The 14,480-nt window shown below is 39.0% G+C and overlaps 1 protein-coding gene across 1 annotated transcript in view; it reads left to right on the forward strand.

The window, feature by feature from the left end:
* LOC136874360 (serine proteinase stubble) overlaps window positions 1-14,480 on the forward strand; it is a 341,753-nt gene that overhangs the window by 268,156 nt on the left and 59,117 nt on the right. The window contains exon 6 of the mRNA XM_068227769.1: window positions 8,933-9,115. Within this exon, the coding sequence (XP_068083870.1) occupies window positions 8,933-9,115 (183 nt within the window). The remainder of the gene's footprint in view (window positions 1-8,932; window positions 9,116-14,480) is intronic.

A 14,480-nucleotide genomic window follows, 5' to 3' on the forward strand; every position in this document is an offset into this window, starting at 1 on the left:
ACAGCGATTGTGTAAACCTGGGACGCGAATTATATTTTGAAAATACAGTAATTAAAAACAAATCTGATAAAATATTAATTGGAAGGAAAATACAATACCGTGCACTCATTCTTCATTTTTTGAGCGACTGCACATGCCTGTAGCCGGTTCTGCGGTGTAGGGTTAGCGTGGTTGCCTCTTACCCGGAGGCTCTGGCTTCGATTCCCGGTCAGCCCAGGGATTTTTACCTGTATCTTAGGGCATACGTGGTTACAATTGAGGAGCTATCTGACGGTGGGAAGCGGACCCGGTCTAGAAACCAAGAATAACGGGCGAGAGGATTCGTCGAGCTGACCATACGACACCTCGTAATCTGCAGGACTACGGGTTGAACAGCGATCGCTTGGTAGGCCATGGTCCTTTGGGACTGTTGCGCCATGGAGTTTGGTTTGGTTTGGTTGTTGCCTATACAATGGACTAGAGGTAGAACAGCAATTGTATGGTTGGACCAGATTAAATGATTCACCAGAATACGTCTACAGACCTCTATCAGAGAAGCAAATGATCGTCTGAAATGGAGAGGCCTGGTCAGATGTAACTAAGCCATAGGATCACGGTTCCTCAGGTGTGAGGATAATGAGTCAGAAGAAGAATACATGACTATGGTTGATAACCACAGGAGCACAGGGACGAACAACACGAAGCGCAAAATTGTTGAGGAAAATCTGTATTGTACTAAATTATTTACCTTAGTTATTCATTCGTATATAGCACGCCTACGGGCGTCAAATCAAAAGACCTGCACCGGGCCTCTCCGGAGGCTACACGGCCATTATTATATGGCTTGACACGCATCAATTATTAGGCAGTGCTGAAAAATAACAGATCATTCTCATAACTAACGATGGCAGAGGTTAGGAGAACATAAAATACAGACTAGCACAAGCAAGAAGGAGCTTTCTTAAGAAAAGAAATTTTCTCTCTTCAACAATTCATATATAGGAATTAGAAAGATGTTTCTGAAGACTTTCATCTGGAACGTGGCATTGTATGGAAGTGAAACATGGATGATAACCAGCACAGAAAGAAAGAGAATAGAAGATTTTGTAATGTGCAGATGGGTAGATCGAAGCACGAATGAAGAGAGAATGAATCGAATTGGTGAGAGGAAATCAATTTGGCTGAATTTGACGAGAAGAAGAGATAGAATTATGGGAACATGTTAAGATACCCAGGACTTGTTCAGTTGGTTTTTGAAGGAAGTGTAGCCGGTAATAACGGTAGGGGTAGACCAAGGTACGAATTTGACAAGCAGATTAAAGCAGATGTAGGATGCAATAGTTACGTAGAAATGAAAGGTTAGCACAGGATAGGGTGGCATGGAGAGCCGCATCAAACCAGTCTATGGACTGATGGCTCAAACAACAAATACTTTATTCATAATAATAATAATAATAATAATAATAATCCTCTTCTTGTCCTTCAGCGTTTGTCCGTCCAGGTGGTAGGGTCCGCTGCATGGATTCGTTGTCTCCATTTATTTCTGCCCTGGGCCATGTCATCATGGAGATTGACGCTCTTCAGATGTTTATGAAGAATGCCATTCCATTGCTGTTTAGGTCGTCCCTTTGGTCTCCTACTGATCTCAGTGCACGTCGAAACTATCGTAGATGTCTCCCGAGCATTTTACCTTGAGTCAGTGCAATGTTAAATCTTCCCCTAATGGTTTCATTAGAGATGCGATCCAGTTTATTGACGCCAGCTGTCCACCTCAGCATCTTCGTCCTAGTCCACCTTCTGCGTCAGTCGTAGTTGGCCAACAGTGGAACAGGTCGGATGACACTACGATCATTTTTTTATTGGAGATTATCTTTCATCCTCTGGATCGCACGTGACGCCCGTCGTCGTTGGCCATTTCATCCAGACTGCTGTTATCCGTGCATTGACTTCTTCGACAAATCGGCCGTCGCCGGCGTTTGTGGAACCAAGATACTTGAATCTTGTCATTCGTGACATGTTCTCACCGCCGTGTCTAACTGAATGGTTCCGATTGCTTGTGGATCTGACGTCATAAATTCAGTCGTCCTTTTGTTGAGGCGCCCACCATACTGCGCGGGATGATCGTTCCATTCCTAGGTTTGGCATCGCTGATCAATGAGGGCCTTAGATACCAACATTACATCTTAAACATACTTATAGAGGTGTCCACGATAATGTAGAATGTCAAGGAAAAGGAATGTAAGTGCGTTAGGAAAATTCTAGGTCCAAAAGTCAGAAGCGAACAATATTGACTCGGGAAAGAACGTGAAACCAAACAATGTATAGATATTTACAGCGATGACAGAAAACGTAGATTAAAAGATTTCAGACACATCGAATGAATGAACCCGGCAGACCCACAAAACAAATAGTCAAATTCTATAGAAACCGGGGTACACAAGATTAAATACAAAGCGAGGAGATACTAAAATCATTCACAAATTGTAAGATGACCAAAAGAACAAGCCGAGGAAAACAAACGGAACAACTTGGATTAAAAGGAAAAAATTAACTCACAATGAAATAAATATGGGCATAAGGAAACGGGTAAACAAATACCGCTAGATGCATAGCATAGTCCCATATGGGCTTATTTTCAACTTCTTTTTAATTGGGATATAGTGGGTTTGAACCCGACTTTTGGTTGCCCTGAGAATGGTTTTCCATGGTTTTCCCATTTTCACACCGCCAAATGCTGGGTCTGCACCTTAATTAATGTCACAGTTGCTTCCTTCCCACTCCTAGCCCTTTCCTATCCCTTCGTCGCCGTAAGACTTATCTGTGTAGGTGCGACGTAAAGCATATTGTAAAAAAAATATCTTCTTAGTACGCCGTCTCCCCACGAAGGTTGGTGATCCAATTCATTATAATTATTGGCGAAACTATGGCTCGAAATATTTCAATAGAAGTTCGTCCATACCACTGGAGCAAGTCTTTGAGCTAGAATTTATCCGTCTCCCCACACACCTTCGTCCTTAAATTTTCCCCTCGGTGCTGAGCTGGGGACATTCATATAGTTCCCTTCTCATGATGTCGCTGCTTGATGGTTGATTAGGTGCTCTTTATTCGTATTTAACCCGTTCAGGACTTCCTCATTGGTCTTTCTTTTTACCCAGATTATTCGGTGTATTCTTCTGAAAAAGTACATACAGAAAGCTTCAGTCCACCTCTCCAGCAAAGGGCTGAACGTCCAGCCTTTGTAACCGTACAGTACCGAGCTCGATAGCTGCAGTCGCTTAATAGCGACCAGTATCCCGTATTCGGGAGAAAGTGGGTTCGGACCGCACTGTCGGCAGCCCTGAAGATGGTTTTCCGTGGTTTCCCATTTTCACACCAGGCAAATGCTGGGACTGTACCTTAATTAAGGCTACGGCCGATTCCTGCCCACTCCTAGCTCCTACCTGTCCCATCGTCGCCATAAGACCTGCCTGTGCCGGTGCGACGTAAAGTAACTTGCAAAAAAAAAAAAAAAAGAAAAAAAAAAGACTGTGCAGTAGGACAGGTTAAACGTAGTAATGTAACATCCGAACTCGGAGCTGAAGTTTGAGAGTGGTGGTGGTGGTGGTGATTATTGTTTTAAGAGGAAGTACAACTAGGCAACCATCCTCTATATAACACTAATCAGAGGGGAAAAGAGAAGGGATCCGACACTTCGAAAAATGAAGATATCGGTCAAAGAAAGACAAGGGCCACGAAGGGCGTGAAAATGAAAGACTCCCTAGCCCTCGCAAACATAATAGCGTTGGGGTCGGAAAAGAACAAGAGTTGACCAAGGGAGGTCGGATAGGATAGATGAAAATGAGGAGCATGGCACTGTGATAGTACATATATCACACCCCCGAATTATATGTAGAAGTTATAGATATTATAGTCAGTATTCGATTTATTATTATTATTATTATTATTATTATTATTATCAGTATTTCATTTGTATATTTTGCCATTTATATTGGTAAGCGGGAAGATATCCACATATGTCGGTATGAGTATTTTGTTTTGCACGAGTGGGAAAACATTGCTGTAATAACTCTGGTAATTTGAATGAGTCATATGGCTACCCCAGTGTCTGTTGTGATGTACTTGTGTCAGGAAATTCCATTAGTCATGTATATATCCCAGCCTGATGAGATGAGCTTGTTGTTGTACCAGGGAAATTTGATGATTCATGTAAAACTCCCGAGTGTTTGTTTATAACTTGGGAGAAAGAAGAGGTTTACTCATGATTAGCTGGCAAGCACCAATCCAGACGTATCATCTGAGAGGAGGGGGATGTTGATGTCTATAAAGGTTGATCATACGGCGGCAACCGGGGACATTGTAAGGGTGATTGTAAAGGAACGAGAAGGAAGATAACTACAACTACAACTACAACTGAGGCACTATACGGGAAGGAAGTGGTGCTGATACACGGTACTGGAGTGACACGGCTGCAATGGACTGGACTTCAAACGTTCGTGGAGCGTAGTCTTGTTATGTTTGTGGAAAGTGGATGATTGTGGAGAGTGCTTGCGCATTAAGTATTGTAGCACTTGTGGTGGCCTAGCATTATATGTTGGTGAAAGCTATCTCAGACTTTCCATAAATTTATGTTGAGGATCGCCAGACGTGTGTATATATCTTTACAACAAGTGTTAAAATATGTGAACACAGTAGTACAAGGTACAGTATCTGTGTGATGTGATAACTGCCGATTATGAGAATCGGTAAATGGAATTGATATAGAGACAGTGAAGGGTATTTATCTTCATACATGTACATTGTTCATCGGACTATCTACAAATGGTAGCTTAGTTCTCGCTTTCGTTTTCCCACTGTTCTCATTATTATTATTGTTGTTGTAAATATGGAGTCTTCCAGCAATATTTTATGTGTGTATTATATGTATAATGTTGTATGTTGATGAGGTGCTCATGCACGGAATTTGTTAAGAATACAGTTAGCTATTTTAGAATCAGTGTTATTGATGAACCTAGGTGCAGTTCCTACCTAATTAGTCGTTTTCAGGAGGTTAGGTAAGGCCTGCAGCAGATGTACCAGTACGCAGCATTATGTACACGCCCTGGGATATAAAGTTTATCATGCTATTATCTAAATTCGAGGGATCCATTCTGGTGAACTCTGGCGCCCATACTACGGACATTTCGGTTAATTATGCTTATTAATTTTATTAAGTTTTTGAGTAATTTTATTTATATATTTTTATTTATGATTTTATTTATTTATTATCATCAAAATAAGTTACAGCACAAGTAAGTGGAAGCAATGCCAGGATTCAGCTAAGGGCCCCGTGGTCGCCAACCCACGCTCCAAAGTTCAGAGCCCCTGGGGCCCCTTTTAGTCGCCTCTTACGACAGGCAGAGGATACCGTGGGTGTTATTCTACCGCCCCCACCCACAGGGGGATGAAGTTTGACACCTCTACTGGTAAATAGAGACCTCATACTCTTAAACAAATTTGTGTTTATGAATTCATCGAAATGCCTGTTCACTATCATCCTCGGGTATTTCAAGGATTACACTTGATAAAATATTGTGTTGTTGATGTTTGGTTTTTTTTTCAAAAATACAATCGATTTGGCCTTGCCAATATTTATGAACAAACGAAATGTTGCACTGATCCTTACAATGTTATTATTAATAATTTGAAGACTACTAAGGCTACTGAATAACACAGCCGTATAATCAGCAAAGCAGATGTTATTAATTCCATTGACGTTGATTCTGATGCCTAGGTTAACATCCTCGCCACAACCTCAGAGTAGATGTTAAAAAAGAGAGGGGACAGGACACAGTCCTGTCGCACGCCTCTCCGTATAGCTATGAACTCAGTTGTCGTTCACTCTATTTTGACCACTGCTGTTTGGTTTCTGTACAGCTGAGCGATGATACGTAGATCATCAGCATCAACACAAGTAGTTTAAAATCAGATACACAATCGAAAGCTTTACGGTAGTGGATGAAGTATGCGTAGGCTACACGTCGACTTTCAAATCGAGGCATATCAGGGTCAAAGCATTCAAAGTGAAAAGAACTTCACGACTTTCCAGTCCCTTCCTAACCCAAACTGGGTATGACCAACTACGCTCACAATTTACCCGAATAATTGAATATTTGGTGACCAAAAATGTCCAAGGGAGCCCAAACGGGGACGTTTTCCTAAAAAAAATGAAGTTGTAAAAGAAACCTTGCTATCAACATAAAGAGTTCATTGTTTGTATTCATTGTAAGAAATTCTTCCCGGTCAGTTTAAATTCAAAAGTTCTCTAGGAGTTGAGAATGGAGAATAGGGGTCCAGCTGAATGAGGAAATAGTTCTTTCTTTCTTTCTTTCTTTCTTTCTTTCTTTGTTTCTTTCTTTCTTAATCCGTTTACTGTCCAAACGCAAGGTGTTTTCTTTTGAAATCCGCCCAAAACTCCCCACTGGACCGACTTTTATGGAATGTGATTTAGATGAAAGGTACTTACATGTATATGTGTCATCAATATTGTTTTCTTTATTTCAACTATTATTAGTATTTTATTTTACGAAATCAAATCAAATCAAATCAAAATCTCTTTATTTGCAAATGAGGTGTCTACCTCGGTGGCAAATGGTACACTAAAATACATTATTGTCAAGCACTAAATTTTAAATTAACAGAAGAATTTTTTTTTCTAGAATACAATAATATACAATTTATGCTAACAATTTTTTCTATTAAACAAACAGATCATCCTTAATAAATTTATATTGTTTACAAAATTATACTTATAATATCTCCTATACTTACAAACATAGTCAACTCATATACAGTATGTGGAATTACTTCAAATAATACTATGCAACTGGTATAAGATTAAAATTTACATTGCATTTATTTACTTTTTTTTACCCATTTTGGAACCTAAGTAGCATAACGACCTGCTGCGTCTTAACCAGAACCCCTTTTTGCCACCACTTTTCAGAGTTCCTGAAGGACCTTCACAGCTACCGTAGCGGTCCCAGTGCCCTCAAAGTCCCCACTGTACTTCACCCCTACAGGCAGTCCCCTACTTTGGCTGACCAAACTCCATGGACCAGGGGATGGAATTTTTTTAACACCTATTTTTTATGTACAATAGCCTGCACTGATCGAATACCCTCTAACATTTCATTTATTTTCCCTGTTGCTGTTTATTCTCTTCTTGAATACCTGTACAGATTTTGGAAAAGGATCAAACACTACCCCTGGTAAACTGTTCCACTCCTTCACGCCCTTCCCAATGAATGAAAATTTACCCCAGTCGCTTCTGCTAAAATTCCTTCTAATTTTATACTTGTGGTCAGTTCTGCCAATATAATTATTTTCCAACTGAAGCCTCTCACGGATTTCTGCCCATGCTTCTTCTCCTGTGATGGCTCTATATAATCCTATAAGTCTAGTTTTCTCCCTTCTCTTACTTAAAGTTTCCCACCCAAGTTCCTCTAACATTTCTGATACACTGCTGTTTCTCCTGAAATCCCCTGTTACAAATCTTGCTGCTTTCCTCTGCACACTATCTATTTATTTTATTAGGTTTTCTTGGTGAGGATCCCAAACACTGTTTGCATATTCCAATAATGGACGAACCATACTTAAGTAACATTTTTCTTTTAATTCTTTGTTGCATCCTTTAAGTAGCCTCATTATGACATGTAACGATCTGTATGCTTTCCCAACAATGTCATCAACATGACCCTTCCAGTGAAAATTACTTTCAAATCTCAGACCTAAGTATTTGCACTTGCCATCTTTTGGGATAACTACCTCATCCAATGTATATTCAAATTCAGTTTTAAAGCACCTGTTTGTAAATGTTGTAACAGTTGATTTGCCTCCATTAACCTTCATATTATTTCCTTCAAGCCACTGTTGGATACTTTCAAGGTCCCTTTGTAATTATGAACAATCCTCAATGTTATTTGTTTCCCTATAAACAATTATATCATCTGTATACAATCTTATTTTTGATGTTATATTGTTCCCTAAGTCATTTGTGTATATTAAGAAAAGTAACGGACCGATTATACTACCCTGTGCGATTCCCTTCCAAACTTTCTCTTCCTGTGATATATTATTTCCTACTTTGACTTTCTGAACCCTTGAATTTAGAAATGTTCTTATCCAACTTATAACCCTTACGTCCAATCCTATTCCCTCCAATTTCTTTAATAATATTCCATGTTCCACTCCATCAAAGGCTTTGGAAAGATCTATGGCTATGCAATCTAACTGGCCTCCTGAATCCAACTGATCTGATATGTCCTGCTGAAATCCCACCAGTTGTGCCTCACAAGAAAATTTCTTTCTAAATCCATACTGGCTACTCATGAACCAATTTTTATCATCACATATCCCTCTGATGTACTTTGCTATTAAACTCTCCGGTATTTTACAAACTATACTGGTCAGGCTTATTGGTCTGTAGTTCTCTGGTTTCCTTTTATCACCCTTTCCTTTATAAATTGGTATTATTATAGATTCCTTCCATTCTTATTAACATGCACATAACGCACATTTCAAACCCATAATATCCAGATACTTCATTTGTACAAATACCAGGCGGTATATAATTAGGAACTGGATCCAGGATTTTGACATGCAATCTAGTGATTAGAAATTGTATACCATCACAATCACATCTCCTATCCTGTCGGCCAACCTTCTAATGGTGAAATATTTTTCCACATGACTTGTCATCTTAACGACTAAGACCAACAGACGGCCTTATGCAAACTGGACTTTACTTAAAAATGAATCGAGGAAAAACGTTATTTTTTTTAAATCTGTCACATCATTAAAACTTTCTGCATATTGGTGATTCGTACATTCTTTTGTTGCTCCTTGATAGTAAACTGTTGCTTTAAACTGATAAGTAGTGAAATGTCCACGGCTCAAAGGTATTATTCTGTTCCAGTGATCCCTCAGACGTGCTGGTACCGCAGTCGGAAATACGACTGTGGTTTGAGCATCTCGTGTGTGTTGGCTGGGGGAAAACCGCTAGACCTCTGCAGTGGAGGAATGATTTGGAGCTGCTGTGTGGCGACAGACAAGGTCCACAACCACGACAAGCCTGCTGTGGCTGCGCTTCAGAACGCAAGTAGGTGACAGGAATTAATTACGTTCACATTCCAGACTTTATATACGAAATGGATGTGAACTGTAGATACCTATATAACTTGACGAGTCTTATTCTAACAGTGTGAATATCTAGGTTGAAGTGATCAACATTTGAGAATTGCAATAAAGAATATAGTATTTACATGCCTCCTTTATTTCTGGATGGTCGGAAACAACGTGAGGATTGGTTGTACTGATAAATGAAAATCCACAGCCTGTTTCCAGTCATTCGACCGGGTCAGGAATGGAAGAATGAAGCCCCCATCTGGCGGCGGGGATAGGAATTGTGCCGGCTGCAGAAGCCTGTCGCACTCCTCTGGGGCAATGATTAGTGACTGACAGATGAAATGAAATGATATTGGAGAGTGTTGTTGGAATGAAATATGACTGGGAAAACCGGAGTACTCCAAGAAAACGCTGTCCCGCCTCCGCTTTGTCCAGCACAAATCTCACACGGATTTGAACCACGGAACCCAGCGGTGAGAGGCCGGAACGCTGCCGCCTGAGCCACGGAAGCTTCTTGTACTGATAAATAATTTGAAGAAAATAATTCGATATCTTGCGCCACTGTCATCTCATCAGTCAATCAGATGACTTCGCAGGTGAATGAACTTTGAGGGTCGATGTTGCTAAATATGCATGTGGCTTATACCAGCTTGACAACCATGCCGAGAAATCAGCATTAAACACAAACACACAGCGAACTTCCTATGGAACGATCCAATTAGCACGGAAGTCCGTGTTCAAATCCCTCCCCTGGAGAAGTTTATTTCTTTCATTCGCGCTCTCAAGCCGGTCATAAGCCACGTACAGATTCAGCAAACACTACCTCGTAAAGCACATTTGAATTCATCCGCGAAGCGATCTAATTGGCTAACTTCAGCAGCTGTTAAAATGACATCGGTGCGAGATATCGATTTTTTTTCAAATTACTTATCACGTAAAGCCCGGGTTTTCACGCACTAACAGGTTAGATTGCAAACTAAATTTGGTTATAGGAAGTGTCGGCCACTCTCTCTTCCATAATGTAGCGAGAGTAGCATAAATTATAGGAGTTCCGATGGGCCGTACCCCTAATGTTTATGCAAACCCCATAGCACAGTCGTTGCGAAGGTAGACTATACTTGCTGGTCGCTTCAGAAACTTTGCATTCTAACCTATTAATGCATACAAATCCATGCTCTAGGTTATGAGGGTCACCAATCCTCTAACGCTCTTATACTCGGATCACGTTTTTTATGGCCATCCTGTATTTAAGGTTCATTGGTACAGTGCGGTTATTTTCTTAATTGTCATTGTAAAGAAATCTTTCAGTAGTCTAAATCGGTATAGTGGACTCAATTTCAAAGGTGAAAAAATTACCGCAAGAAATAAATCCATATTTTCAGAATCAACAAGAAATAAGTTCTTAACGATTGAGTGACTCCATCTTTAAAATACAGTACTATATTCTTACTTTATTTTAAGAAAATGGACATGTTTCGTCTCTTATATTGTGAGTCATCTTCAGCCTAATCTATTATGGTAAAAAACAATGACATGTATTACAAAACAATGAAATATATTAAATGACGAGCTGGCTGGACAAAAGGTCAGATATTCACGCACTCAAGGCTTCCAGCATGAGATCACATCGACGAATTTCAAGTTTGAACTCCGATTTTAGCACGCTACGGCCATCTTCTTAATTCATTTGGTACATTAAAAACTCAATGAGAATTTTATTATTCAATAATTGGTCTTAAGACATACACAAACTGTGTTTTATAATAATCTGTGTTTGCATGTGACAGATTAAGTCACCTTGACTTTTCATCATTTTGATATATGTCACTGTTTTTTAATACATTTCATTGTTTTTTTAGAATTAACTTTATCAAGTGTTTTACCATAATATATTAGGCTGAAGATGTCTCACAATAGAAGAGACGAAATATTTCCCTTTTTTTAAAATAAAGTAAAATAAGAACACCTTATTTCTTTTTGAAAATATTATATTAAAATCAAAATGTATTGACTATAAAATTGATTATATTTCCTTAGCGTGCCTTAAATTTCTATAGATTTCAACATTCAAACAGTCGTACTTGAAAAACTTACATCGTTGCTCGCGCATACCGCAAACGGTAATACTATTTTAAAAATGCACTCATTAGTTCTTCAAATTTTTAAATCAAGGTGGATTATTTCAGTGTTTAAAGAAATAAATAGAAAGGAATGAAGCCAATGCATGAAGTTGAATGTTAATGCAGACTTTCATGAAATGCTCAGTGAAAGAAAAAACTTAAAAATTTAAAAATATCATATACATTTCTGCATTCACTTCGGTTACAACAAATTTGTAAGAAAAATCAATGTATTGTTTCTCAGTACTTTTGTACAACGAAAACTTTCCCTCCACTATATCCCCAACCGTTCAAACAAACTCCGGTACCTTTAAGGGGAATAGCGTGTTAAAATTTCGTCCCAGAAAAGTGTGTTATGGCAATAATAATAATAATAATAATAATAATAATAATAATAATAATAATAATAATAATAATAATAATAATAATAATAATAATAATAATAATAATAATAATAATAATCTTATGCCCTCGGATACCATATAGAGACATTTCGATTTGAAGCCGTTTGGGTTGACCGCACGACAATTTCGACGTTCTGCTTTACTGCGCAAGATGACAGAGTATACCAGATCTCTGTCGAGCGATTTTTGATTCACTTTCAATGAGTGTTATCGAGTAAAGACCTAATGTGCCACCAGAGATCTTTTACATACCGATTCACTTTTTTCCACCCTTCAAAGATCAGACTACCTCTGTTGGGTTTGAACCCATCATCTTGGTGTCAGGAGGTCGACAACCTACTACGGATACAAAGAAGGAGCTTGCTAATATGTAAAAAGTGAATGATACCTAGAAATGCCACTGATCTTAGACGACTTCGAACCCGCTACCTTCGGAAGAGGAGGACAGCAATCAAGACTGATTCGTTGATATCAGGAGCTATAGACAATTATTCGAATCTTCACGTAAGGATTACAGAACTATAAGCCATTATACATTATACGTTAATTTTACTAAGTTGAAAGGAATTGTAAATTTGATATTTGTGCATTTTAAAAACGACGCCCCTGAGTTTCCCATGCTTATGACTCTAATGCAAGTTTTAGAATATTAGGTAGTTTCTCTGAAAAACACCAAAGATAGTAGCGTTATCAGTGATGATATTGGCACACTGGAAAAGTAATGAAAGTTCAAATAGTAAGCCCCTTGTTAATATTACTGGAAGTGAAAACAGAATTTCAATATTATTAACGGTTTACGAGGTGTTTGAGATGAACATATTACGTGACTGACTCCGTATATCACTTTCCCGTGTATTACTGTCAATGAAGTTTTAAAAATGCTATCTCGCAGAAAAGAGGCTTGGTGTTATTTTCTCCTGCCCATGTTAATGTCTACTGGGTACTTATCCAAACTATTGAACGTTTCGTTTATAAAAATGTTGTTGCTCTTTGAATCATCAATCCATGGCCTTGCTTGATATAGCTCTTCTTGTTACCCTATCCTATACTAACCCATTCATTTTGGGGCCGATGACCTCGATGTTAGGCCCCTTTAAACAACAAGCATCATCATCACCTATTCATTTCTACGTAACTACAATATCCTGCATCTAATTTATTTTCGATATTCATGCCTTGTCTACCGCTACCGTTCTTACCGCCTACACGTCCCTCACATACTATCTGAGCAAGTCCAGGGTGTGTTCTCATTGTCAAATTTCGCCAAATCGTTCTCCTTTCACCGATTCGAAACAGTTTCCCTTCATTCATGACTCGATCTACTTATGTCACCTTCAGCGTTCTTCTGTAACACCACATTTCAAAAGCTTCTATTCTCTTCCTTTCTGAGTTAGTTGTTGTCCAAGTTTCACTTCCATACAATGCCACGCTCTAGACGAAAGTCTTCGGAAACCTTCAATTCGCGTTCGAAGTGAGCAAGTTTCTTTTTTTAAGAAAGGCCTTCCTTGCTTGTATTAGTCCGCATTTTATATCCGACTTCCTTCTGCTACAGCTAATAATTATTCTACTACCAAAGTAACAGTATTTATGTACTTACTTCATGACTTCATTTCCTGCATCAACTGACCTCGTTCGACAGCACTCCAGTACTTTCGTTTTACGCAGTTGCAATCAACAGTATTCTGTAAGAAAGAAGTCAGCTCCCGGACGAAACTATCTTTACATCGGTCTGTTTCCAGACCAACTATGATTTACGGGAGCGAAAGCTGGGCGGACTCAGGATATCTTATTCATAAGTTAGAAGTAACAGACAGGAAAGTAGCGAGAATGATTGCTGGTACAAAGAGGTGGGAGGGTACTCGGAATGAGGAGATAAAGGCTCAGTTGGGAATGAACTCGATGGATAAAGCTGTACGCATAAACCGGCTTCGGTTGTGGGGTCATGTGAGGCGAATTTAGGAGAATAGGTTATCTAGGAGGATAATGGACTCTGTTATGAAGGGTAAGAGAACTAGCGGAAGACCAAGACGATGGTTAGACTCAGGTTCTAACGATGTAAAGATGAGAGGTACAGAACTAAATGAGGCCACAGCACTCGTTACAAATAGAGGATTGAAGCAAATTCACACAAGATTGCAGACTGAATGCTGAAAAACATAACGGCCTATAATGATAATGTTTGTAGATTTATTTATTTACATCTTGTAATTTTTCTCCAAGACTTGTCCATACCATTCTGCAATTTCTCGAGATCTTCTGCACTCTGATAAAAATAACAATTTCTTCGGTAAATCTCAGAGTTTTAATGTCCTCTCCTAGAATTCTGATTCCCTTTCCAAATTCATCTTTGATTTTCTTTAACTCCTATTCTATATAATCATTGAAATGAAAGGGAACTGAATGCGTTCCTATAGAAATTCAGCTGGATGCGTTTCAAACCGAATCATAACTTGATACGTTCAAACACTATACTTACCTCAGGTTTCCCCAGGAATTTCTAGGGTCACCGGAACAATCCAGGCTCAGTTTGTTGTTGGCCGGGATTTAAGGCCTGATACCCTGATCACATGCGATTTTTGAGTTTGAAAATGTCAGTAGAAACAGGATCGACCAGGATTATAGCCTTAGCCTTCTGAGTGGTAATCAAGCAGCTAAGCCACTGAGCTAATAACACCCCATGATACATTCAAACACACTATGTCACAAATTAAATCAAATTTTCCTATTCATCAAATTTTAAATTGATACTTTCAAAATAATTCGAATCGCACGAACATCCTCTCAGTGTAAATGAAATGCTTTACTTTAAGCTTTA

The sequence above is a fragment of the Anabrus simplex genome, chromosome 5 (assembly GCF_040414725.1).
Source record: "Anabrus simplex isolate iqAnaSimp1 chromosome 5, ASM4041472v1, whole genome shotgun sequence".
Taxonomy (NCBI): Eukaryota; Metazoa; Arthropoda; class Insecta; order Orthoptera; family Tettigoniidae; genus Anabrus; species Anabrus simplex.